The sequence below is a fragment of the Oratosquilla oratoria genome, chromosome 25 (genome assembly GCF_046742065.1).
Source record: "Oratosquilla oratoria isolate Oo_2021 chromosome 25, ASM4674206v1, whole genome shotgun sequence".
NCBI classification, from domain to species: Eukaryota; Metazoa; Arthropoda; class Malacostraca; order Stomatopoda; family Squillidae; genus Oratosquilla; species Oratosquilla oratoria.
This window is the reverse complement of record NC_134801.1, coordinates 41,576,454-41,602,542: the sequence shown is the minus strand read 5'-3', so window position 1 is coordinate 41,602,542 and position 26,089 is coordinate 41,576,454. Positions and strand designations below refer to the sequence as shown.

The window sequence follows — 26,089 nt, the reverse complement described above, 5'->3', positions numbered from 1 at the left end:
GTCAGGAAGCATGTAGCTGCAGACATAGCTGCCACCTTTACCCTGTGTGCTTGGACCATTGGAGCAGGTAAGTCACTGCTGGGAATCAGGGAGGAGTGTGGGATTTGAATCCATAATTAAGCAAGTGCAACACCAGCATGCTTCCGATTATGTCACAAGCACACACAATATCTTGTTGTGCTATAGGAAAAACTATGGAGAATATTTTGACTTCCAACATATTTTCCTATCCCTTTTGATAAGTAAATGTTGATGGTGTAAGTTCAGTCTAGGTGACTGTCTCACCGAGTTAATACTGGGATACTCCTCTGACATTACAGTGTTCACAAAGAGGCAAAAATCTACATACCTTTGATATGCAGGGACTCATCGAACCTCGAAAAGTACAATTACAACACAAAGCATCATGTGTCTTTGCTGAATATCTAATAATTTATCTTATCTTATTTCCAATCGTTTTTTCTGAACATTTCATAAATCATAATATCATTGCTTACTGTGGCCTTGGGGCCATTTGGTGATTTTCTGTCACTTATGTTCTGATGTTCCATGCTCTTATGTTCCATGCATCATGTTCCATGTAATGGTAGGCAACTGTGAGACGCTTGTTGCAGTTGCCTACCGTTACCCTAACATTGTATACAAAAAATTGTTAATGTTCACCAAAGGTTAAAGGGAAACGAGGCCCCAGGAGTGTATAGCCTTCCTTGTAAAGATTGTGATTTAGTGTACCTTGGTCAGACCGGAAGGGATTTTAACACTAGGTTAACGGAGTTGGACTTAAACAAATTTTTGTCCTTGTCCCAGTCAAGACTGTGATTTTTTTATACTGACGTGTTGAAACACAGCGGAATTTTCCTGGGCAAACCTAATGGGTATTTTGTTTCAACACGTCAGTATAAAAAATCACAGTCTTGACTGGGACAAGGCCAAATATTTGTTTAAGTCCAACTGTAGCTTTAGAAAAAAATAGTTGAATCAGCCTTAATCGAAGAATGTCCGAACTTGAACATCTCCAAAGGTCAATGGTCTCCGGACATAATCTCATGGCTAGCTGTGAGCCATTTGGTTAAGATTTTCCATGCTCCTGACCCCGTTCCCACCCCGCTTCCCTTCTGACCTCACTCCTCCACCCACACATCCCCTCACCTCTGACTCCGCCTTGCGCGACGGTTTGTCCGGTTTTAGCTCTGTGTGTTCCCCTTCTACTCACATCTCAATTGTACTTATGTCTCTGCAAGTTATTGTAATCTGTACTTTCTTGAAGAGGGCTATAGCTATTAGCCGAAATATAGAAATTATACTTTCTTCTAAGTTTCCTTTTATTCTGACTGTGGGTTCTTCGTGATTGGTATATATATACAGACGCTCCTTAACTTACGTTTTAGTTACATTCCGAACGGCCGAACGTAAGTTGAAAATAAACGTAAGTTATTACTGTACTATACATCCGTAAATTCTATTACCGTATCTTATAAAACACCCCTAAATCATTAATTATACACATAACATTGTAAAATAATAACATTAATTTCAAATAAATTAAATTCAAGCAACATAAATTGAGATGGTGGAGGAGGAGGATGATGATGAGGCAAGGCATGTTCAGTTTGTCGTTTGTGCAATGTAAACAATGGACGCAGCATCATGCGCAAGTATCGTTTGAACTACGGAGAGCGCGCTAAACTAAAAAATTCACTCAAAAAAATTCTTTTTACAATTTTTTTTTTTTTACAGTCAGTTGAAACGTAAAATCGAAAAAACGTAAAACGAATGAACGTAAGTAGAGGAGCGTCTGAATATATATATATTTATATATACATATATATATATATATATGTATATTATATATATATATATATATATATATATATATATATATATATATATATATATGTTGCTATAAAGATAAGACAGATGAGTAGAAAAGGTGGTAGGGAAACGCGGGTTGGAGCGAAAACACTATATTCCTCACTCTTCGACTACAAGTCTTCTTCACTCTGACTTGTAGTCGAAACGTCAGGAATATAGTGCTCTCGCTCCAACCCGCGTTTCTGTATCACCTTTTCCACTCATATATATATATATATATATATATATATATATATATATATATATATATATATATATATATATATATATATATATGCTGGTATTTTGTGACAAGTTGATGAGGGTGGAAAAAGAAGTCACGGGTCTAGTTCTCGGAACTAGACCCGTGACTTCTTTTTCCACCTTCATCAATATATATATATATATCTATATATATATATATATATATATATATATATATATGTATATATATATATGTATGTATATATATATGTATATATATATATATATATATATATATATATGTATATATATATATATTTATAACATAAAAGAAATATAACATAAGGGAAACACTCATATACAAATGAGGAACCTGCATGCAAAATGATTAGAGCTAACGTTGTACAGGGTGGAATGCATATATGGGAACTGCGTAGGTCTAAAGATGCACATAAACTACCACGTAGAGCAGTTATGTAGTGACTACGCAGACTAAATGCATAAAACTATTACTATATCGGGAGTAAGTACTACATATACTATATAGTGAATAATTACTACTTATACTGTAAAGAGAAGAATGACTATACTATACAGAGAAGAATGACTACATATACTCACCCCCCTCCCCGCAAGAGCAGAGCGTATGGAAAAGGAAAAGGGTCAATAGTAAGAAAAGTCAGAAAGATCATGGAAGCGGACGGTCCTGCCCAAATGGGTCGCACAGGGAAGGACAAAGGGAGGAGAGGAGGAGAAAGGGCATGAGGGGGAAAGGTAACAGAGTGGTCAAGGGCACTAATGGAGGCATGAGCTGTTTGAGGCAAAGTACCCAGGCGGGCGGCGCCAGTCATGCTTGAAGTGGCTGAGTCAGTGACATTGGTCATTGGGGTGCGCTGGGTACGGGGACGTCATTTATGTGAAACTGAGTCCGACTAGTGATAGGAAGAAAAGCCGGTTTTAATCGATCTATGGAAACCTAGGTTTCGCCCTGAGGGAGACGAAACCTGTGAAGTCTGGGACAAAAGGAAGTCTGAAATGGCTGTGGCATACTCTTTAGGTGGCTTATTCCTTTTTGAACTAATTTGTTAACCAAGAGAAGTAAGTTCTGACTTGAAGAATTCACATTTGCTGAGGGAAAGTCTCATGTTGTTCTTAGCCAAAATGGAAAGAACAGAATGAACATCAGAAATATGCTCCTCAAGAGTCTATCAACCAATACGCCATTGAGGTACGTAAAGATATTTTTCACATTAGCTAGTGATGTGTCAATAAAGTGCTGAATGGTAGCACCAATATTCTTTAAACCAAATGGCATGTATGAAAACTCAAATGGTGTGTATATCGCAGTCTTAGGGATATCCTGTTCAGCGACAGGAATTTGCAGATGTGCACATTGTAAGTCTTAGTAAAAATATGCTTATTGTTAAGTGACATGGTGAGAGAACGCAAGCATAGTATGGGATATTTGTCATTTACAGTTACTTTATTCAGACCTCGGTAATCTCCGCAAGGTGTCCAGGAATGTGGTTCTTTCTTGGGAACCAAATGAAGTGGAGGCGCCCAAGGTGAGTTGGAACGTCGAATGATCCCAGCATTAAGCAAAAATTGGAATTCATTCTTAGCAGCCTTGAGCTTCTCACCCATCCATGGTCTTGCCTTAAATGGAACTGGAGCTGAATCACCCGTATCTATACGATGGCATATAGTTCTTTCCAGTTGTTGAGTATTTGACAATTGGTGAGTACAGGGAATTCCGAAAAAAGAGCAGGCTCTTGAACCAATATCCCAATAACGCACCACATATGAAGAGGTAGGAACATCAGAGGTCTTAAGGGGAATGATACATCTGGTGGACGGATAAAGTAGGTACCAGTGCACTATCACTATTCGGGGCCCTTGACACTGGCCTACTCACTGATGACACACTCGCACCCCTGTTCCCGAGGCCATGGGCCATGAGCGTCTCAGCGACACGAGCCAATTCATCCGGAGAACCACCGTGCATGGCGCGGAGGAATCTCAGACTTATGAAATCATCATCGACTCCAAGTTGTTTGCCGAAGTTACGCACTTCACAAAGAAGGCCGTCGGTTTGTTGTACATATGTTGTTCTGATGTAGCAGGGCATCAAACAGTTCTAGTGGAGATCTGGTAAGGACATCAATTAGTGTCTTCTTTAATCGTTCGTAGTCGCCGGAGTTAATGACATTGTTGTCAGGCTGATTGAGCACTCAAAGAGGCAAGTTTGAGAGTGCATGGTGGAACTTCATGAGGGGGACACTGATGTTGGCTAGTGCGAATTGTGACTCTATCAACGAAAACCATCTTGCTGGTGACGCTTTGTTGAACTGTGGAGGGCAAACAGTGACAGCTGCCACAACAGGGAATGAAGGTGTAAACACTGGATGCAGGGGTATGGTGGAAAAGGGGACTGCTGCTGCTGCTGCTCTCGGTGAAATGGGCGTGGCGACTGGATGCGCATGCGTTAAGACAGTCATGGCGTCGTTATCAGACATGATTCTTGGGGAGCTAGGTAGGCAGTCTGGAGATCATGGAGGTATCAGGTTGTCTATAGATCCGTGTACCGTTAGGCGTCAATGATATCACGTACGTCGAAGTCACTTAGAATATGAATTTTGCTCGCACACGTCGTATGCACTTAGAATGCGTACTTTACTCACACGCGTCGAAGCTACTTGGAATGCAAAATTTACTAGAATGTATACACACTTAAACACGTCAAAACATCACGCCCACTGCCTCAGGCGTAGGCCTGGATAGGCCTGGGCATAGGGACATTAGGGTATGGCACACATTCTGGCACCCTGTTGCCAGGTGGGATTTGTAGGTAGAACAATATAGATAGGTATATATACACATACATATATATATATATATATATATATATATATATATATATATATATATATATATATATATATATATATATATATATATATATATGAGAGTAATTCGCTAGTAGCAGCGACATCAAACCGATAATTATTTTGTGACAGTTGCATGCGGGATTCGAACCCGCTGTACTCGGCCATCCGTAAATTACCTTCCCAGTGCCCTAACCACAAAAAAAAAAAAAAAAAATTATCGGTTTGATGTCGCTGCTATTAGCGAATTACTCTCATATATATATAACATTAAAGAAATACAGTATAACATAATGGAAAACACTTACATATAAATGAGGAACCTGCATGCAAAATTATTAGAGGTAATGTTACATAAAATACATGAATACCTATGGAATACAGATATGGCACCAGCGCAAGACTGAGTGCATATATGGGAACTGTGTAGGTCGAAAGATACATGTAAACTACCATGTAGAACAATTAAGTAGTGGCTACGCAGACTAAATACATAAAACAACTACTATATAGGGATTAAGTTCTACATATACTGTATAGGGAATACTTACTACTTACACTATAAAGAGAAGAATGACTACAGGTACATGTAATAGATTATCTGCATATATGGGATTTAGAGATGGTTAATACTCCAGAACAAATATAGAGCAGTCATCAAGTAGTGAAATTGAAAGATTAATAATGAAAATAATATATTGGTAACTCAACATTCCTTAAGAGGGTAGTCAACCATACTTGGTCCTATGGCATCAAGTCTGTTACTTCAAAATTTTTGTATAATGTTTTCATATATGTATATATATATGTATATATATATATATATATATATATATATATATATATATATATATATATATATATATATATATTATCCCCTTGATAGGTTTTAGAAATCTTTACAATGTCACTTAACTTTCTTTTCTTCACTAAGCATTCAAGAATACTGATTTCATACATCTTGATATGCTTTAATAATCTTAATCCTAATTCTACAGCTATCAGTTCACTAGATTAACTGCAGTCATAATTACAGATGCCTATATTAATTGGTAATTATAGCTTACCTACTCTAAAAAACGCCTCTGTTAGGATTTATTCCCAACAAAATCTAAGAGTGAAGGGATCTGGACATAATGGAATGTTGCTGGTTTCCTGGAGCCTACAGGTCTTCTGCAAGAGACACTAGGGGAAACAACTTGATTGACTGGAACAATTACAAAACATCACTATCTCCAACACAAGGTCCATCTGGGCTAAATAGAATGGTTTGGTATTAGCAAGAATAAAATTCCTATAGGGACAATCACAGGAAAGGGGGTTATTGAATTAACTTCAAACCAATGTGTCTTAATGTGGGATACTGAAATAAATTCTTGGGGTGCTGGAAAATTCTGCTCTTTATAGTAATGTTGCAGCTGCAGTCCTTATTACTATATGTATAGAGAGTGCTACAGGTGGTGCTGAGGCTGGAAAAGGTAAAATTTTCTGCCTTATGTCTTTTGGCACAAGGTCCTCTACTAAGCTGAATGACATCACATTGGCCAAGAATGCATGGGAATTTTTTGTTAACTCTTTTCAAAATTAAGGGGGTTAAGAGGGTTTAGGGGAGAAAACGTAATGGTATTTTGAATATTTTGTTGGGAGAGAGAGATTTTTATATTCCCCTTACTCATTTCACTTTCTTGCATATTTTTTATTTTCAAAATTCTGCATCAAACACCTATCTCACTTACCAACTACTATCCTCTTTACCTCCCTCACACCCCATTTTCTGCCTCTTGTGTTCTCCTCTATCCACCTTGTCCTACATATCATCTTTCCTACTTTATCACATCCTCCTTGAAGCAAACCCATCTTTATTCCTGTCTCTGTTATCTTTCACTACCTCCCATAATGCCCTCAGCTTCTGATATCTTTCCTCTTTTCCTTTTCATTTAAGTTGTTCACATTCAGCAATTCTCTGCCTCCCTCCACTCTCAATTTTCCTCTGTCAGATAATTATATGACAATTCCCTGCTTTCTCTCCTGAGAACATTTACATCTAGAACTCTTTCAATCTTTTTTGGTAGCACTACATGGTCCATTAATGACTTCTTGATCACACTTCCATCACCCTGGCCCATGCATTTTTATATTTGTTTCTCTTCTTAAACATTGTATTTGTTATCATCATCTCCATTTTAAAACACATCTCTAGCATCTCTCAACTATAATTCTTACCTGTCACCTTGTATCTCCATACTACTTCATCTATTGGTTCATTTCCTATTCTATCACTGATATTCCTCAACACTACAATAATTGCATTCCTCCCAAAACTTTTTACTTACCCATTTAAATGTATTCACAAAATATGTCTGTTCTGCCAATATATCTAAAAAATTCTTCTGATGATACAGATTTATTTTTCCTCGTGCTTTTTGCAGGGCGATTCTGGAGGACCTTTGGTTGTACAAGATAAGCTCACTGGCCGGTTTGCCATAGCAGGGATCGTCAGCTGGGGTTACAAATGCAACAAATTTAAGTTCCCAAGTGAGTTAAATTGTTTTTTTCTTTTTAGAAAGTTCCAGCAAACCTGCCACTATTACAGAGTATGTTATCATATTCATTCAATTATGCATTGTAGAAATTGCTTATAAGCAGTATTAATAATTACAGAGTAGTATGTAACCAATGCTTTAGGGACTGTTTTGGGGCACCCCTCCAGACTATAGCCACACATCATTTGTCTATGTTAGAGTAAAATCTCTACTCCAAGAGGTATGGTGCTATTTTTGTACTATGACTATCCCTCCTTTATGCTGTTCCCTTGAAACTGCCCTTTACAGCTTCTTTTATTATACCAATTCTTTTGCCCTGTATACCCTGTGGTAGGGGAAGGAAAGAATTCTGCCACCGTTATTTCCATGCAAGTCATAAAAGACAACAAAGTGGGATGGAGTCATGGGACTAAGTATCCTTCTTTCTGTATATTCATCCTACAAGAAGTCAATGCATAAGAGGGTCTGGGAGATTTCCAACTAGAACCTTAACAATTGGGTCATTAAATGTGTGTAGTTGTGGTACAGATAAGAGTAAAAGGGAAGAGATTGGCAATATGTTTGTGAGAAGGAAGATGTATGTGTTAGCATGAAGTGAAACTAAGTTGAAAGGGAGGAGTCATTTTGAATTTGGGAGTATTTACCTAGTTGTATTTACCTAATTGTATTATACGGGAAGGGGAGCTATGCTCATGGTGTCCCGTCTTTATATCTTGTTTTGTATAGACTGCTTTTAAATTCGTGTATTGTTTTTGCACACACCACTTTCTCATCTAATTTGTTCCAAACATCTATCACCCTGTGGGGAAAGCTGTTCTTTTTCAGGTCTCTTCTATAACAGTCCTTCTTGATTTTCTTTCCGTGTCCTCTTGTATCTCTGCTATCCCATTTTATTAGATCCTCTCTACCAATAGTTTCTATCCCTTTCATGATTCTATAAATAGTTATCAAGTCTCCTCTCTCTCTTCTTTGTTCTAATGTCTGTAGTTCCAGTTTTGCTAGTCTCTCTTCATATGATAGTTCTGAGAGTGTTGGTGCCAGTTTCGTAATTGCTCTTTGTATTCTTTCAAGTTTTGTTATACATATATTTGTATTTGGTGACCACGTCGTCGCTGCATACTCCAATCTTGGTCTAATCAAAGTGACTAGTATTTTCTTCACCATTTCTTCGTCCAGGTATGTAAATGCCACTTTGATTGTTCTTATTAAGTTATAAGTTTCTCCAAAAATCTTGTTTATATGTTTCTCAGGGGACATATTATTCATGATAATGACTCCCAGGTCCTTCTCATTTTCTACTATTTTTATTCCTTCTTCTCCCAATTTATATGATCCCACTATTCTTTTTTTTGCTTTTTCCAAATTCCATTGTACTACACTTCTTAATATTGAATTCCATCTCCCACTTCCTATATATATATATATGTATACACATATATGAATATGGAGGAAGAAAGATGTAGGAAAAGATGAGGTACAAGGAGTTTTGAAAATTATGAGAGCTGGTAAGGCAATTGGGTTGCATGGATGTCATGTGGAGTGTCTGAAAAATGGAGGTACAGTTGTAGTGGATTGGCTAGTGAGCTTGTTTAATGTATACTATGGGAGTGGAGGGTGCCAGAGGACTGAAGGATTTGTCTGTATAGTTCCACTTTACAAAGGAAAAAGGGACAGATGTGAATGTAGTATCCTTAAAGGTACTGGTTTGTTGAGCATAATTGGAAATACTTTTGGGAAGGTTTTAATTGAGAGGATTAGGAGAGGAACAGAGGGAATAATTGGTGAGGTGCAGTGTGGGATTAGGAAAGGTATAAGATGCATGAATCAATTTTTTGTGGTAAGATTTGTGGGGAGTTTTTGGCAAATGGTAAAAAAAAATTGCCATTATGAATTTAGAGAAGGGTTATGACAGGGTAGACAGGAAGGCACTGTGGGAGGTATTGCAGATATATGGGGTTGGAGGAAAGCTGTTAAGGGCAGTCAAGAGTTTTTATGAGGATAATAAATCTTGTGTTAAGATAGGGAATGGAGAGAGCAAATGAGTTGAGGGGAAGGTGGGGCTGCATCAGGGCTGTGTCATGTCGCCATAGCTGTTGAATGTGTACATAGATGGAGTAGTATGGGAGGTAGTGGGTGTGGTGGATAGGGGATTGGAGATGGTTAGAGATAATGGAGGGAAGTGGAAAGTGAGCCAGATTTTTGGGGATGACAATGCACTTATGGTGTAGTCAGAGGTAGGTCTAAGACAGTTAGTGAAAGAGTCTGGGAAAGTATGCAATAGGAGGAAAATGAAAGTAACCGTGGGTAAAAGTAAGGTGATGAGATGTTCAAGGGGAGAGAGTGGCAGCAAGTTGGAAGCCTTACAGAAGAGAGGCTAGAGGAAGTGGATAGTTTTAAGTATTCATGGTTACATGTGGCAGGAAATGGAAGAATAGAAGTGAAGGTAATATGTAGAGGGAAGCAAGTAATATCTTGGGGGATTGAAAAGTGTCATGAAAAATAGGCATCTGGGAATGGGTGCAATGAAAAGATTATATGGAGTGATTACACCAATGACACTGTATGGGCTGGAAACTTGGAATTTAGGAGAGGTTGAAAAGAAAAGTTTAAATGTATTTACCTAGTTGTATTTACCTAGTTGTATTTTGCGGGAAGGGGAGCTATGCTCGTGTTGTCCCGCCTTTGTATCTTGCAGTGTCTAGTTTGTTTTTAAACTCATGAATGGTTTTTGCGCATACTATTTCATTGTCCAGTTTGTTCCAAGTGTCCAAAACTCTATGAGGAAAACTGTTTTTCTTCAGTTCTCTTCTATAGCTATGTTTTTTTATTTTCTTTCCATGTCCTCTTGTGTTTCTTTTGTCCCAGTTAAGTAAGTTCTCACTATCGAGTACCTCTGTGCCTTTCATGATTCTGTAGATGGTCAATAGGTCACCTCTCTCTCTTCTTTGCTCCAGTGTCGGTAACTCCAGTTTAGCCAATCTCTCTTTGTATGATAGGTTTGCAAGTGCAGGTGCCATTTTTGTAGCTGCTCTTTGGATTCTTTCTATTTTCTTTATATTCTTTTTGGTACTGGGGGACCACAATGTCGCTGCATACTCTAATCTAGGCCTTATCAATGTAACCAATATTTTTTTCATCATGTCTTCGTCCAAGTATGTAAACGCCACTTTTATTGATCTTAGCAAATTGTAAGTCTCCCCGACAATTTTGTTAATCTGTATATCATAGGACAAGTCGTTCGTGATAATTACTCCCAAATCTTTTTCGGATCCTACTTTCTTTACTTCTTTGGTTCCAATTGTATATTTTCCTGATATTCTGTTTTTGCTTTTTCCAAACTCCATTATGCTACACTTCTTAGTATTAAAGTCCACTTCCCATTTCTGACTCCAGTTCCATACCCTATTTAGGTCTTCTTGCAGTGCTTCACAGTCCTCATCAGTTTCTATTTTCCTTAGCAGTTTGGCGTCATCGGCAAAGAAGCTCATGTAGCAGTTCACGTCCTCATCCATGTCATTCATATAGATAGCAAACATTATTGGTGCCAGCACAGATCCTTGCGGTACTCCACTGATCACCTCTTTCCAGTCTGAATATTTTTCTCTGAGCACTACTCTCATCTTTCTACCAGTCAGAAAGTCCTCTATCCATTTTAGTAGGTTTCCCTGTATTCCTCCTATGTGTTCCAGTTTTTTTAGTAGTTTTCTGTGTGGTACTTTGTCAAAGGCTTTTTGCAAGTCTAGGAATGCACAATCAGCCCATCCATTTCTTTCTTGCACTATGTCTATTAGTCTTGAGTAAAAGCATATTAAGTTTGTGGAGCATGATCTTCCTTGTCTGAATCCGAATTGTCTTGGGTTTAATATGTCATTGTCTTCCAGATGTTTTACCCATCTATTCTTGATTATTTTCTCACAAATTTTGGCAATGGTGCTTGTTAATGATACTGGCCTATAGTTGGTGGGTTCTTCTTTGTTTCCTCCTTTGTGTATTGGTACAATGTTAGCGTTTTTCCAGTCCTCGGGTATCTTTCCTTCTTTGAGTGAGCTGTTTATTAAGATGTGTATTTTGTCTGTTAGTTCTTCTTTGCACTCCTTTAGAATCCAATTTGCAATACCGTCCGGGCCATGTGATTTTCTGACATCCAGCCTTGATAAATGTTCTGATATTTCCTTTAGTGATGCTGTAAACTCATTCATGAGGGGAGATTTCTTGTTTTTGTCTATGTCACAATTCGGTATTTTCTCTCTGGTGAAAACAGATTTAAAGTGATTGTTCATGACTTCGGCCATCTCTAAATCTTCTGTGTATTCTATGTTTCCTTGGCATAGTTTCACCAATTCCTGTTTGTTTTTAAGTTTACCATTCACATACCGATAGAATAGTTTGGGTTGCTCTTTGCATTTGTCTATAATATCCTTCTCATGGTTCCTTTTCTCCTCTCTTCTCACATTAACATACTCATTTCTATAGTTAACATAAATTTGCCATTTGCTTTGTTTTTTGTCTTTTCTCCACTTTTTCCAAGCTTTGTCCCTTCTGTCTTTTGCCTCACTGCATCTTTTGTTGAACCAACATTTAATGTACTCTCTCTCTCGCTTTTGTCTTGGTACATGCCTGTTTACCCCTTCATTGTAGTTTTCCATCAATATATTCCATTTCTCTTCCACTGCTGTTTCTTCCCTGTAAAATATTTCCCAGTTTGCATTCCGGAAGAATGTCTTTAGTTTTGTAAAGTCTGTTTTGTTGTACCTCAGTCTTCCTTTCCTATGCTTTTCGTTCCTCTCTATGTCTATTTCTTCCTTTAGTATAGTTTCGATGAGTACATGGTCACTCTTTCCAATTGGTGTCTCATACTGGACTTTATGCACTATTTCAGGCTCTGTTGTAAATATTAGATCTAGTTTCGATGGCTCTTCATTATTTCTGTACCTTGTGTTTTCATGGACCCATTGGGTCATTGTGTACTCCATGGTCATATCTAGCAGTACATTGCCCCACGAGTCATCTCCTCCTTGCACTGTCATGCTGTCCCAACAAATTTCTTTGCAATTGAAGTCCCCCATAACTACCAGATTACCCTTACCCATTAGTATCTCATTGAGTGATTTTCTTGTGTCATCTAGCATTTTTTTATGTTCAATTTCTTTCCAAGCGCTTGTTTTTGGAGGCACATAAGTCACCACAAACTTTCTACTTTTCATATTCTTGCCTTCGACTTTTATCATGATCAATTCAGCATTACCTTTGCCCTCTGCAATTTTTGTCACCTTTAGGTCTTTCTTGGCCACGAACATGATTCCCCCTCCCTGTTTCTTGTCCCTGTTTTTTATCCAGTAGTTGTATAAACCTTGTGTTTGAGATAAAATGTGTTTGAGATAAAATGTGTTTGAGATAAAATGTGTTTGAGATAAAATGTGTGAGAAATTTGGTGGAGGTTATGAGGTTGTATAGAGTGAGAAATGAGGTGAAAAGGAGAGCAGGGGTAGAAAGGGAGTTGGCAGATAGTGCTGATATACTCAGTAAGGTTATTGTGATGGTTTGTGCACATGGAAAGAATTAGTGAAAAAATGAGATTAGCAAAAAGAGTGAAGAAAGTGGAGGTGGATGGAATGAACTTGAGAGGATGACCAAGGATGAGATGGATAGGAGGCTTTGAGCAAGAAGGGAATAGGGGTGAGTTGAGAATGGTTGTGTATGGATGATATTTTGATTCAGCCCAAACAGATTTCTCCCCATCTCCTCTATTTTCTGCACAAGAGAGGAGGGAGGGTTGTCATGTAAACGAAATGGCCCTGTTGTAGATGTACTGTGTTTTGCTGTATTACTTCTGGCCTGGGCAGTGGGGAGGAGGCAGGGATGACCATCCATGAAGAGCTGAGAGGGAAAAATTGGCTGGTGGATGGGTGTGGAATAGGTGGGAGTGAATTTACCTAGTTTTATTTACCTAGTTGTATTTTATGGGAAGGAGAGCTTTGCTCGTGGTGTCCCACCTTTGTATCTCGCAGTGTCTAGTTTGCTCTTAAATTCTTTTTCGGATCCCACATTCTTTACCTCCTTAGTTCCAATTTTATATTGTCCTGATATTCTATTTTTACTTTTTCCAAACTCCATTATGCTACTCTTCTTAATGTTGAAGTCCACTTCCCATTTTTGACTCCAGTTTCATACCTTATTCTAGTTTTCCTGTAGTGATTTGCAATCCCTTTCAGTTTTTACTTTCCTTAACAATTTAGCGTCATCTGCAAAGAAGCTCATGCAACATTGCACATCATCATCCATATCATTCACATAAATAGCAAACAGTATTGGAGCTAATACAGATCCTTGTGGAACTTCACTGATCACCTCTTTCCAACCTGAATATTTTTCTCTGAGTACTATTCTCATCTTTCTACCAATCAGGAAGTCCTCCATCCATTTTAGTAGGTTACTTTGTATCCCTCCTATATGTTCAATTTTTTTTATGTTTTGTGTGGTACCTTATTGAAAGCTTTTTGTAAGTCCAGGAAGGCACAATCAGCCCATCCATTCCTTTCTTGCACTATGTCTATTAGTCGTGAGTAAAAGAATATTAAGTTTGTGGTCCATGATCTTCCTTGTCTGAACCCAAATTGTCTTGGTTTTATTATATTATTTTCTTCCAGGTGTTTTACCCATCTATTCCTGATAATTTTCTCACAAATTTTGGCTATAGTGCTTATTAGTGAGACTGGTCTATAGTTAGTTGGTTTTTCCTTGTTCCCTCCTTTATGTATTGGTACAATGTTAGCATTTTTCCAGTTTTATGGTATTATTCCTTCTTTAAGTGAGCAACTTATTATGTTATGTATTTTATTCATTAGTCGTTCTCTGCATTCCTTTAGAATCCAATTTGCAATTCCGTCCAGGCCATGCGATTTTCTGACATCAAGGTTTGATAGATGTTCTATTATTTCTTTTTGCGTTATTATTATCTTGCTCATGGGGGGGGGGAGATCGCACTTCATTTCTTTGCCCCAATATTGTGCCTTCTCCCTTGTGAAAACAGACTTGAAGTGATTATTCATGACTTTGGCCATTTCTAAATCTTCTGTGCATTCTATATTCCCTTGGCATGGTTTCACCATTTCCTGTTTATTTCTAAGTTTGCCATTGACGTATCGATAGAATAGCTTAGGATGCTCTTTGCATTTATCTATAATGTCTTTTTCATAGGTCCTTTTTACCTCTCTTTACACTTTTACATACTCATTTCTATAGTTCATATATACTTGCCATTTTCCATTTTTATTTTATTCTTTTTATCTTTTCTCCATCTTTTCCAAGCCCTGTCCCTCCTGTCTTTCGCCTCGCTGCATCTTCTGTTGAACCAGCATTTAATGTACACACTCTCTAGCTCCTTTTGTCTTGGTTCATGCATATTCACCCCTTCATTGTAATTTTCCATCAAGATATCCCATTTCTCTTCCACTTTTGTGTCTTCCATGTAAAAATTTTCCCAATTTACATTCTAAAGGAATTTCTTCAGTTTTCCAAAGTCCGTTTTGCTGTACATCAATCTTCCTTTCCTATGCTTTTCATTTCTCTCCATGAATATTTCTTCCTTTGTTCAGTTTCAATAAGTATATGGTCACCCTTACCAATTGGTGTCTTATATTGGATTTTATCCACAATTTCAGGTTTTATTGTAAATATTAAATCTAGTCTCGACGGCTCCTCATTATTTGTGTATCTGGTGTTTTCACTGACCCACTGTGTCATTGTATATTCCATGGTCATGGCCAGTAATACATTACCCCACAAGTCTTCTCCGCCTTTCACTGTCATGCCCTCCCAACAATTTTTTTCTGCAGTTAAAGTCCTCCATAATTACCAGGTTACCTGTGCCCATTAGTATCTCATTTAATGAATGCCTTGTATCTTCTACCATTTTCATATTATCGTTCTCTTTCCAAGCGTTTGTTTTTGGGGTCACATAAGTCACCACAAACTTTTTTTTTTCATGTCCTTGTCTTCGACTTTTATCATGATCAGTTCTACATTACTTTTGCCCTCTGCAATTTTTGTCACATTCAAGTTTTTCTTGGCCAAGAACATGACTCCTCTTCCCTGTTTCTTGTCTCTGTTTTTAATCCAGTAATTGTATAGTCCTTGTCCAACATAGATGGGTGGTATTGCACCCCTTAGTTTATTCTCCACAATTCCCATTATGTCTTTTTTTTTCTTCTAACAGGTAATCATTAACCCATTCAACTCTGATGGCAAGATTCTTGTCATTTGGTCAAATAAAACAAAAAATCATAAAACACCAAAATGTTTGATCAAACACCAGAAAAATATGACGTCAGTCCTTGCTTCCTGCGAGGACAGACGTCATATTTTTCTGGTCTTGAATGGGTTAAGTTTGCTCAGTCCTGAAATTAATCTGTCAATGTTAGTATAGGTCACTTTCAATTTTTTCTTTCTCCTCTTTTTCTGTTTTTGGTTCGCCCATTCTGATGTACCATTTTCTCAGTCTCATGTCGATTACTCTCCAACAGAATTCCTTGCTTTCGGTCTCCGTTCTCTTTGCGTTTTTTTTTTTTTTTTATCTTCATCTCTTAGTGTCTTCTCTTTTTCTAATTCCTCAATACCCATTTCTCTTTTTATCCATATCTTATTGTACCGTTCACTCCTTGCCAAATTACCTACTTTTTCAATATGTTTCCTACTAACATTTGTGCTCATAGTTTTATCTTTAAAGGTAGATTTCTTTCCTTACAATAATGACCAATTCTATACGCATCGTCGATGTCCTTCTCTACCTCCTGGGCTCCATCCTGAATTTCTTTTAGGAGTGCTATTGCTATTTCTTTTTCTTCTTTTTCTCTCATGTACCTCGCCAGACCATGTTTTTCTTTTAGTTCATATAACACAATACATTTTTTCCTATCCACTGCTTCTCTGATCCAATTTGCCTTTTTATTAGTTACTTTGATAATTGTGCCTTTTGCATTTTCCTGCATTTGTTGTTGGACTATTTCTTTGAAGGCAATTTCTTTATTTTCTGTTTTCCTTCATTTTCTAAATCTTTTGGATACTTTCCTCACCTAAATTTTCTTTATTTTTTTCTGTCATTTCTTGTGTTTTGCTATTTACCTCGTTTTTTTTAAGTTGGCGCTATTGGTAGTATAATTAATTTTCTTCTTTTCATTTTCACTCTTCACCTCTCTTATATCATTTTTAATTTCCTTTATCTCGTTTCTTAGTTCCAAGTTAGTTTTCCTTAGGTCGGAAATTTCAATGTTAGCTTACGCTAAGCAATCCATTAGTTCAACAGTTTCCTTCCTTAAGTCCATGATTTCATTCTCCCACCATCTTCTATTTTTGCTCATTTCCATTTCTATATCTAAGATTTGACTTAAACTCCTTCTTTCGTACTTACCGAATCCTGAGAAAGAATCATTGTGGTATAACCGCATGGCCGCTGGCGTTTCACAATGTTTATATCGTACTTCGGCATGGCGTTGCTAGATGACTCAGCTGTCAAGTCGTCGTTTGAGTCAGACCTTTCGCTATTTTCCTTTTTTTTTTATCATACGTCTTATTCCATTTAACTAGCACTGCAGAGATTTCATTTCAGACACCCATGATTTCTCCCCTCCCACTTCAATACAAACCAGGTTTCCTTCTTTTGTAGTATATCTCGGAATTTTCGTCTTCTTTGGGGCACAACGACGAAGGTGTGGGCGATTCCGTGGTTCGGGAATGGTGCTTTGGCTGGCTACCTCCCTTATAAGGGGGAAGAGGCTTTTAATATATAGACAAAAACCTCTTGAACATATTCTAGATAAATAAGTACAGTGGTAGTTGCAAGAAAACCGAAAATAAATAATATTTTTATCTGTTTAGTTTTTTCATCACTCTGATGAAGGAGTAACCAAAAATAATGTTTAATAATAATAATAATGATACAACAGGATTTTCTTACTAGTTTAATAACATATATGAAACTAGCAAAGAAAACCAGAGATGTGGTGTAGAAAATATAAAACATGGGAAGAAACATGAAGACTGGTAAAACAAAGAATGAAAAGAAGTGAATACATGAGAATCTTGGTGAGGGGAGAACACAGGAAAAGGGACTATTGACAAAATGCAGAGGTGGGTCTAAACTATTCTACAGATTTATCACTGGTGAGGTGAGACTCAGAAAACAATCTCTAAATTGATAGTTGATTGAAAAGTGTAGGAAGAAACATAATGGACAGAAGTTTCCAATCAGTTTTCACCAAGGAAAATTTCTTAATAGAAGCATTGACAGATTTAAATGTTTACTCTTAGTGAGAGGGGGCAAGCAAAAAGGGCAACAGGAGGTATGTTGGTGTCCCTGTGCAATTCTTCCCATTTGATTATGGTGGCTATATGAACACACAAGTTTCACAAGTGTTTGCAACTGAATACAAACTGAATAGAAATTGTTATCCCACTGAATATCCTGTGTATTCAGTTGCATAACAGTTTGTATTAATTTTAAATTCTACTTGCAAACTCTTGTGAGCCTTACTCATGTAAAGAGTGTTACAAAATGTGGAGAGTGGAAGTCAACATTAATTCATTATCATAATAATTATGTATGTTGTCCTTCTTGATTCTATTGCATTAAAGGACATCCTTTGTCTGTTTCCCAGCTGTGTATACAAATGTGGTGAACTTCCTGCAATGGATCTTTAAACATACCAGGAAAGCAGACTACTGCAAACCCCTCAACATGCCAAAGCCAAGGATAAGCTGAAGGAACAAAAATAATATACATCATTGAGATTATAATGGTAAGGACAGAAACAGTAGAAAACTTCAGTATTAGGATTCTAGGGAAATGGAAATGAGAGAGAGAGATATAGAGAAATGACTAAATTTATGCAATAGTCTCAATTGCACAGCTGACAACTATGGTCACCTGGGGCTGGATCTAGGGGAGACTTACATATGACATGACATCATAACTAACACATGCCATCATAACTAACACATGCCATCATAATTAGGTTGCAGTCAAGTCCACAAATATTTATTGGATCTCACAAATATTGTTCTAACAAATGCATGATTTGTGACCTCAGACTAGCTTCTACCATGTCTTTTCTCACAATGTTCTTATATGCATACCAAAGGTATTTCCCCCTACCCTTATCAGGGATGTAGCTAGATAAAATTATACACCCAAACCACACCCATTCATTGTCCTTCCTAAATTAAACTACAAGAATGAATGATCACCCATGTCCCTGCCATACTGCTTGAGGTCAAAATCAGTACAGCAAGACACAGTGCCTCCAAAGCAGGGTCTGACAGCTCAATTTGGTATACTCCCACTTCATTATATGGTGACTCTCCTGTTGTATGTCACAACTTCATTGTCTTACCTTTTTAAGATGCTAGGTAAACCTAATATTTTGTTGAGCTTGATCAGCCTGTTACAACACCATTTGCATTGCATTCATGGTTCTTGTGGAGGATCTTAGGTAAATGTAGAACTTTGTTTTCTACATTACTTGATTTTACCTCATGCAAGGAGTATAGATACAATGTAAAAAAAAACACAAACCTCAAGAAATGAGTATCTTGACCTCTTAATCTAATCCTATGCTACAAGGGACGACATATCCTTGATATTCAACATTATAACATATATAATACTTGCATACATAACAACCCCTTTTAATCCACCCAAAATATCTATGGAGTGGACAAGCACATGTCTTTGGGTCATGTCCATATCATCATCCATTTACAATCACTCTCCATTCATGCCTACCTTTTGAACACTCTCTTCCCTGTTTGACAGATGTTAATCCTGCATTCAATACTTCCTTTATCCCATTCATCCAGCTTTTTAGTCTTCCTCTGAAGTTCACTCTATCCATTTCTTCTTGCTTGTCTTTCCTCACTCATTCTTTATGCTCATATCACCTCAGCATTCTTTCATCTACCCTTTCTAACAACTCTTTCCACATCAACTTTTGTTTGCATCCATCCTCAAATATGTAATTTTTATAACATCTTTCATTTTTCCTAGATATTTATTTGCTTGTTACTCTAATGCACTTCCACTTCTCCATTCACTAACACATTTGAACTCCCATTCAACCTACCACCATCAACACTTTTTTATACATCTCATCACCTTGTTTTTTTTTTATCCATATCTACTCTTAGGTTTCTCCTCACACATATCCTTCCTTACAAACTCCATCTCTGATTGTTTCAGTCTATCCTCAAACTAACCATAAGTGCAGTCATCCACAAACAACAGCTGGCCCCCTTCCCACTTCCTCAACATACCATCCATATGCACATTGAGTAACCATGGTAACAGTGGTAGGGAATAATCCCCCGAAGGAAAATATCCCCCCCCTGTAGGAAAAATCCCCCATGGAAGAAGTCCCCCTGGAAAAAAAAATCATGAAAAATACCTCCACAGAAGGATTCCCCATAGAAAAATATTCCCTGTAGAAAAAATCACCGGATAAATTATAAGGCAGTCAAACACGATGAGGAAAAGTTTAAATATATTTTTGAAAAATTATTAATTATACCGAGTTCGGTACAGAGCATGTTCCTTTTGTATACATTTTATGAAAGTCCAAATGCTTCAATGAAAGCAGCTAACCAGTGATGTGAAACTTCACTGCCACCCTTCCAGAGCATTATTTGTTTTTGGCAAATCATCTTGAACTTATGAAAACATATTCCACATATTGACATCAAATCTTGGTGGTCTTCTGAATCTCCAAGTTTGTTTTCCGATGGTGTGTGTATCTTCAAAATAATTCAAAACTATTAGAAATTACGTAAAAGGTGACGTCATATTGAACTCGTTTATTGAACTCTAGAAGTTTAATTTCATTAATAAAATGTATATTTAAATTATTGGATAAAATCTGAATAATTAATAATGTTAATGATCAATTGCTACTGATTATTTGTAGTCTATTGAAAAATTTAATTAAACATATGAAATAAATACCGAAAATTCTGGTCGGTGAAAAGTAAACAATGGTCGCGAAAATTATAGATATTGCGTGTGGCCTCCCACCGGATTCACTCAAATACTTGTATTCGCCAAGTCAAGACGCTTAGAATTTGTGTCAACTGAAACTACTGAAAATCAATTTCGGAGGAACAATTACTCCCAACTATAAAGAGAAACGTCTCTTTAAAACAAAGTTTAAGATTACACAATTGAAAATAACGGATAAACTTAAAAAGGCGAAAGGGACGTAAGTATAACTCGGCCGAGTTAAAACCGGTCTCTCGAAAATCCGCCTTTTCTTTAATTACATCTAAAATATCAAGAAGAAGGTAAGATTGAACTTTCTCTTTTGAATTAGTTTAACTAAAGTAAGAATTATTTGTTTGGATGAGGAAAACGGATCCTTTTCCAATAAAACATCGGTTGCTTCCTCAGGCATAAATTCATCTAAAACCTCAAAAGCCTCAGTTACTTTATATGGGGGTGAAATGCTAGTGATTGGGGATTTGTTGGAACTCGTGGATTGTTTGGACAAACTGCCACAGCATATTGAATGTAGGGAAGGTGATCTTGTGATGCAGATGGTTGCCAGGAAGGATTATGTATGAGGGTTGTGAAACCGACCGAATTGCAACAATCACACATAAACTAATATGGCTAAAACTAATAATTATAAGAACTATGTGATAGTTCAACATACTTGAGATGTGGCCCTGGTTTGCTTGGAGAGGAAAATCTGGACCTAATAAAATGCAAGAGAGGTTGATAGTTCTTTAATATAGCAAGGGCACATAATCTCCACAGAAGTCTACCCAACCAATCAGAGGGATTTCTTCCATGGTGGATTTTTTCATGGAGGATATTTTCCTATAGGAATTTTTTTCCATGTTTTTTATTTTTTTATTTTCCTAATGGGGTTATTTCCGTTTAGAGGTTTATTTCTGTGGGGGGGGGGGATCCTAATGGGGATTATTTTCTAGAACCTATGGCAACATTACTCAACCCAGGCCCTGTCCCACCTTCACCTCAGGCCATTCATTCTATCCTCACATACACTAAGCTATACCAATTGGATTAATGTCATAAACTCATCCCTAACCACTCTCAACAGACAAGTACAAATGTGGTCAATGTTGCAAGGAAACTGAAAATTTATCATGCAATATTGGAAGCTGCAACATATTTCCTGAATCCAGTGTCTGGAGATCCATTACCAGTATTATATGCTAATTGTTATATTTCCCATATTTCCAGTTTGTTATTACCACCATCATCACATTGATAGCACCATTGTAAATTGTGAAGGGTCTTATCCTCATCTCTACTGCATATTTTCTTGTTAAGCAAATATAATGCCTAAAAGTGTGATATTTTGTTTGATTATTTTTAACCCTTTTGTTGCAATGGACAACATATATTTACTCCTGCTGCTGCCCAGGGGTGCAGTACCAGTTTCATAGGTGACAGAGCTCTGTAGGGCCTGACAAATGCCTGCCATCCCTATCATGTTTCTTCATAAAGTGGGCCCACTGTATGTCACACTGATAGTTCAGTAGGTTATAGAGGAACCAAGCTGGGGTTTAAAGCTATTTATTTGAACAATAATTAATGAAGAAAAAAATGAAGAGGCCTGCAGATGCAGGTACAAACAAGATGCAGGCAGACAAAACAACATATACCAAATTGGTTACTACTTTAACTTCTGTGTGTATCACTCGTATATGAAAGTATTTCCAAGTTACAATACTAGACAACAGTGATGACTCACCAAAAAGGTTATGTCTTAATGGCAAATGGAGGAAGACTGACTTGTCTGTATCCAATATAATGGGCATTGACTCTGCTTGTGCCACATCACATACATATACGAAGAGCTTTTTCCCGCTTATAAGGGAGTTATCTAAAGTCAAAGGCATAAATCCACACCTACCCATTTCATCCCCACATACTCCACTCCCCCTCACCATCTCTCCCTCCCTCTTTTCTTGGCTCCTGGATGACAGGTCATCCCTACACCTCCCCCACTACCCTGGATAAAAAGTAATGCAGCAAAACACAGCACATTCACAGCAAGGCTGCTTCATTTAATTGGCAACCCCCCTCTCCATCCCCTCATGCAGAGAGAAAATGGGGAGAAATCCCTTTGGGCTGCATCAAAATATTATTCACATATACTTCCTTACCCCCATTCCCTTCCATGCATCACATCATCATCCATACACAACCATTCTCCACTCCCCCATATCTTGTCTTCTCCCTTCCTTCCTCAACAGGCATCACCCTCTTTCCCAATTCCTCGTTTATCCCATCCATCTATTTCATCATTGGTTATCCCCTAATGTTCACTCCTTCCACCTCTGCCTTCCACACCTCTTTCTTTACTCACTTTTCATGTGTCTGAACCATCCTAATACTCTTTCATCATCCACGACTCGCACAACTGCCCCAATGTCCTCCATGTCACTCCTGCAAACTTCACTATTTCATCTCTCCACTTTCAGTCTGGTCTACCTTTTACACGTTTCCTATCTCGCGGCAACAAATGTGGTACTAAGAACTACGAAAACATAAAAAACAGTGACAACAAAAACAGCAAGAAATACAGAATCAGCCAAAGCAACGACAATAAAAATAACAAGAAATGATGACAAAATAAACACAAACAAGAACGAACAAGCAAAAGAGAAACCAATAAACAATAAAAAGAGGAACAACAAAAATGACAAGAACAGCAGCAATAGTAAAAAAAAAAAAAAATAACATGAACAACATAAACAAAAATGAACGAAAATTACAAGAAACAAGAACAATAACAACAAAAACAAAAATAAAACAATAATAGTAACAAAAAAACTAACTATAAATAAATTAATAAATGAACATAAAAATAGCAATCACAATAGCAATAACAATAACAAAGAAAAAAGTTGGTTATTCATGTCGACAAAAATAGCAACGTAATCTGGGTCACTCTTTACTGGGTGGACGCAAGGTCTAAATATACAGGTCAGACCGTTGGAATTCTTCTGCGCAGCTTCTGACGTCATTTGGCTGAGTCCGTTTTCTCTTTGTGATACACTGAAGAAAACTGTGAAACGCCAAGGAAGACAGGAACTATAATATTTTATATTATATATGTATATATATATATATGTATATATATATATATATATTATATATCATATATATTATATATTCATATATATAGACAGGAACTATAATATTTTATATAATATTTGTCAGAATATAACTGCGTGGAGCAGTGCGAGCGAAGGCAACGTCATTTTTGAACGACGGACCAGCTTCAACTGACAGCTATAGGACCCGCTAACCCCACTTTGAGCAGCCAGGTGACGTTCACGGGCCCGCTGCGCCAACTCCCTCGAAATTCGGTCGGAAGTGGTTAGACCTTATATTCTTAGATCTTGGGTGGACGCACAGTAGCTTTGAGGGCTCTTCGCCGCTTCGCTGTCGGGAGGCTGCGAGAACCCAGGAGAACCCTCACGGCCACTGCCATTCGACGAAATAAAAAGAAAAAAGAAAAAGAAAAAAAGAAAAAGGCATCATCCAGCAAGAAAATGAAAAAAAGGAAACATCGCATAAGAAAATATAAACATAAAAACAATGTCTCGCGAAGTACAAGACGAAATACTTTCACGAAGAAAGTCCAGGACAAAGGATCAAGAGCCTCCCGCGAACTGTGCGTCCGCGGAAGACCTCGAGGTTGGCTGATACTCCTTCGAAAGGCTCAGAGGCTTCAAGAACCTAAGCCCAGGAACCTCCGAGCGGAAAGGTATAACGCGAATTGAGAGAGAGAGAAAAGCATTCAAGTTGGAAGTAAAAAAAATGCGGAAAACAAATATACCAACGTAAACAAAGGAAGTAGCCTCCCGCGAGATCGGCCAACTCCCTGGAGAGTGGCGAGGACCCATAGGCCAAGAGATCGGGAGCTCAAGTACCTTCGAGTATGGAATAACAGCGCCACCCGAAATCCATCTGCTGCCATTCGAGCATTACGGAAAAAAGGAATAAAGCCTTCAACGTTCAAATGATAAAGAAATATAATTGGTTCAAACAATTCAAGATAAAAAGGAAAATAAAAATTAGGAAATGAAAATAGGAAACTTAAGTACGTAGAGACGTATAGAACTGTAAGAAACGTAAAGAAGTTATAAAAAGAGAAAAAAAAAAAAGCAGGAGGAAAACATAAAGTGAATCTATATACATAAAAAAATATTTCTAAACCTTCCAACCTCCTACTCCGGAAATGAGTCATCACCGGAAACACTAACTCCCGGGGACACATCTTACTCAGACTCAGAGAATCTTTACGAAATATTACCAAGAGAATCTTTACGAAATAACGCTAAGAGAATCTTTACGAAATATTGCCAAGAGAATCTATATACATAAAAACGGAATTACGGAATTCTGACAAAAGAATCTTTACGAAATATTAATGAGAAAATATTTACGATATAGTGCCAAGAGAATCTTTACCAATTGTTAACAAGAGAATCTTTACGAAATATTACCAAGAGAATCTTTACGAAATATTGCTAAGAGAATCTTTACGAAATATTGCCAAGAGAATCTCCACTCCACTAACATAAAAAAATATTTCTAAACCTTCCAACCTCCTACGCAAGGCCCAACCCGGAAATGAGTCATCACCGGAAACACTAATATTACCATGGAAAAAGAAAGTGGTGCTAACAAGAAAAAGAGAATTTTTACGGAATTCTGACAAAAGAATCTTTACGAAATATTAATGAGAAAATATTTACGAAATATTGCCAAGCGAATCTTTACCAAATGTTAACAAAAGAATCTTTACGAAATATTACCAAGAGAATCTTTACGAAATATTGCTAGGAGAATCTTTACGAAATATTGCCAAGCGAAGCGAAGCGAGCTACTAGGCCGAGCACACCTGGCGAAGCCAGGTCCGGGTGCTTGTGAAAACAAAAAAATTATGCGCAAAGAAAATGAAAATTAGTAAAACGGGGACCTCAGGATGCAAAAAGAAGAGGAAGAAATGAAAGGCAGAATAATCATGAAATAAATTATGTGCTTACATCGTTACTAAGCAACAAACAAAATTTCATGGCATTGGCGCAACTCAAGAAAGACAGAAAAAAGGACATGAAAAAAAAAAAAAAATCCTAGGAAAGCTTATGAGTTATCATTCACACGAAGTGACTTTACTCGATGCTTCTCGAAGCTGTGACTGCCGACTACTTTCCAGTCGCCCTTGCTGAGCTAAAAGACACACGATGTTGGCGGAATTGAGTTTAGTCATCGCAAATATGGCAATCGGGGAACCCCATGCTTCTTCGGGAGCCTCTTGAAATGTCATCCGTTGGTCCGAGGAGCCAGGCTTTAAAATGCCGATTCAGATTACTATGTGTTGAAACGAAACAAGAAATGTGAAATATCAATAATAATAATAATAATAAAAAAAGGTAAGGGATTGGCAAAACCATATGGGAGCCTATGCCAATCTGATTAGAATCGACTGCAGAGGAACCGACTGAATACAAAGAACGTCTTCCATAAAGAACGACGAGTTACTTGAAATGATCACGACACTAAAGACATCTTAAACA

At 37.4% G+C, this 26,089-nt stretch overlaps 1 protein-coding gene across 1 annotated transcript in view; it reads left to right on the top strand.

Annotated features, from left to right (window-relative positions):
* The window catches only part of LOC143039087 (trypsin alpha-3-like), a 46,321-nt gene extending 24,544 nt beyond the window's left edge, over positions 1-21,777 (top strand). The window contains exons 4-6 of the mRNA XM_076208939.1: positions 7,370-7,475; positions 18,136-18,276; positions 21,735-21,777. Coding sequence (XP_076065054.1) covers positions 7,370-7,475; positions 18,136-18,239 — 210 coding nt within the window. The 3' untranslated portion in view covers positions 18,240-18,276; positions 21,735-21,777. The remainder of the gene's footprint in view (positions 1-7,369; positions 7,476-18,135; positions 18,277-21,734) is intronic.
* Positions 21,778-26,089: the final 4,312 nt, after the last annotated feature.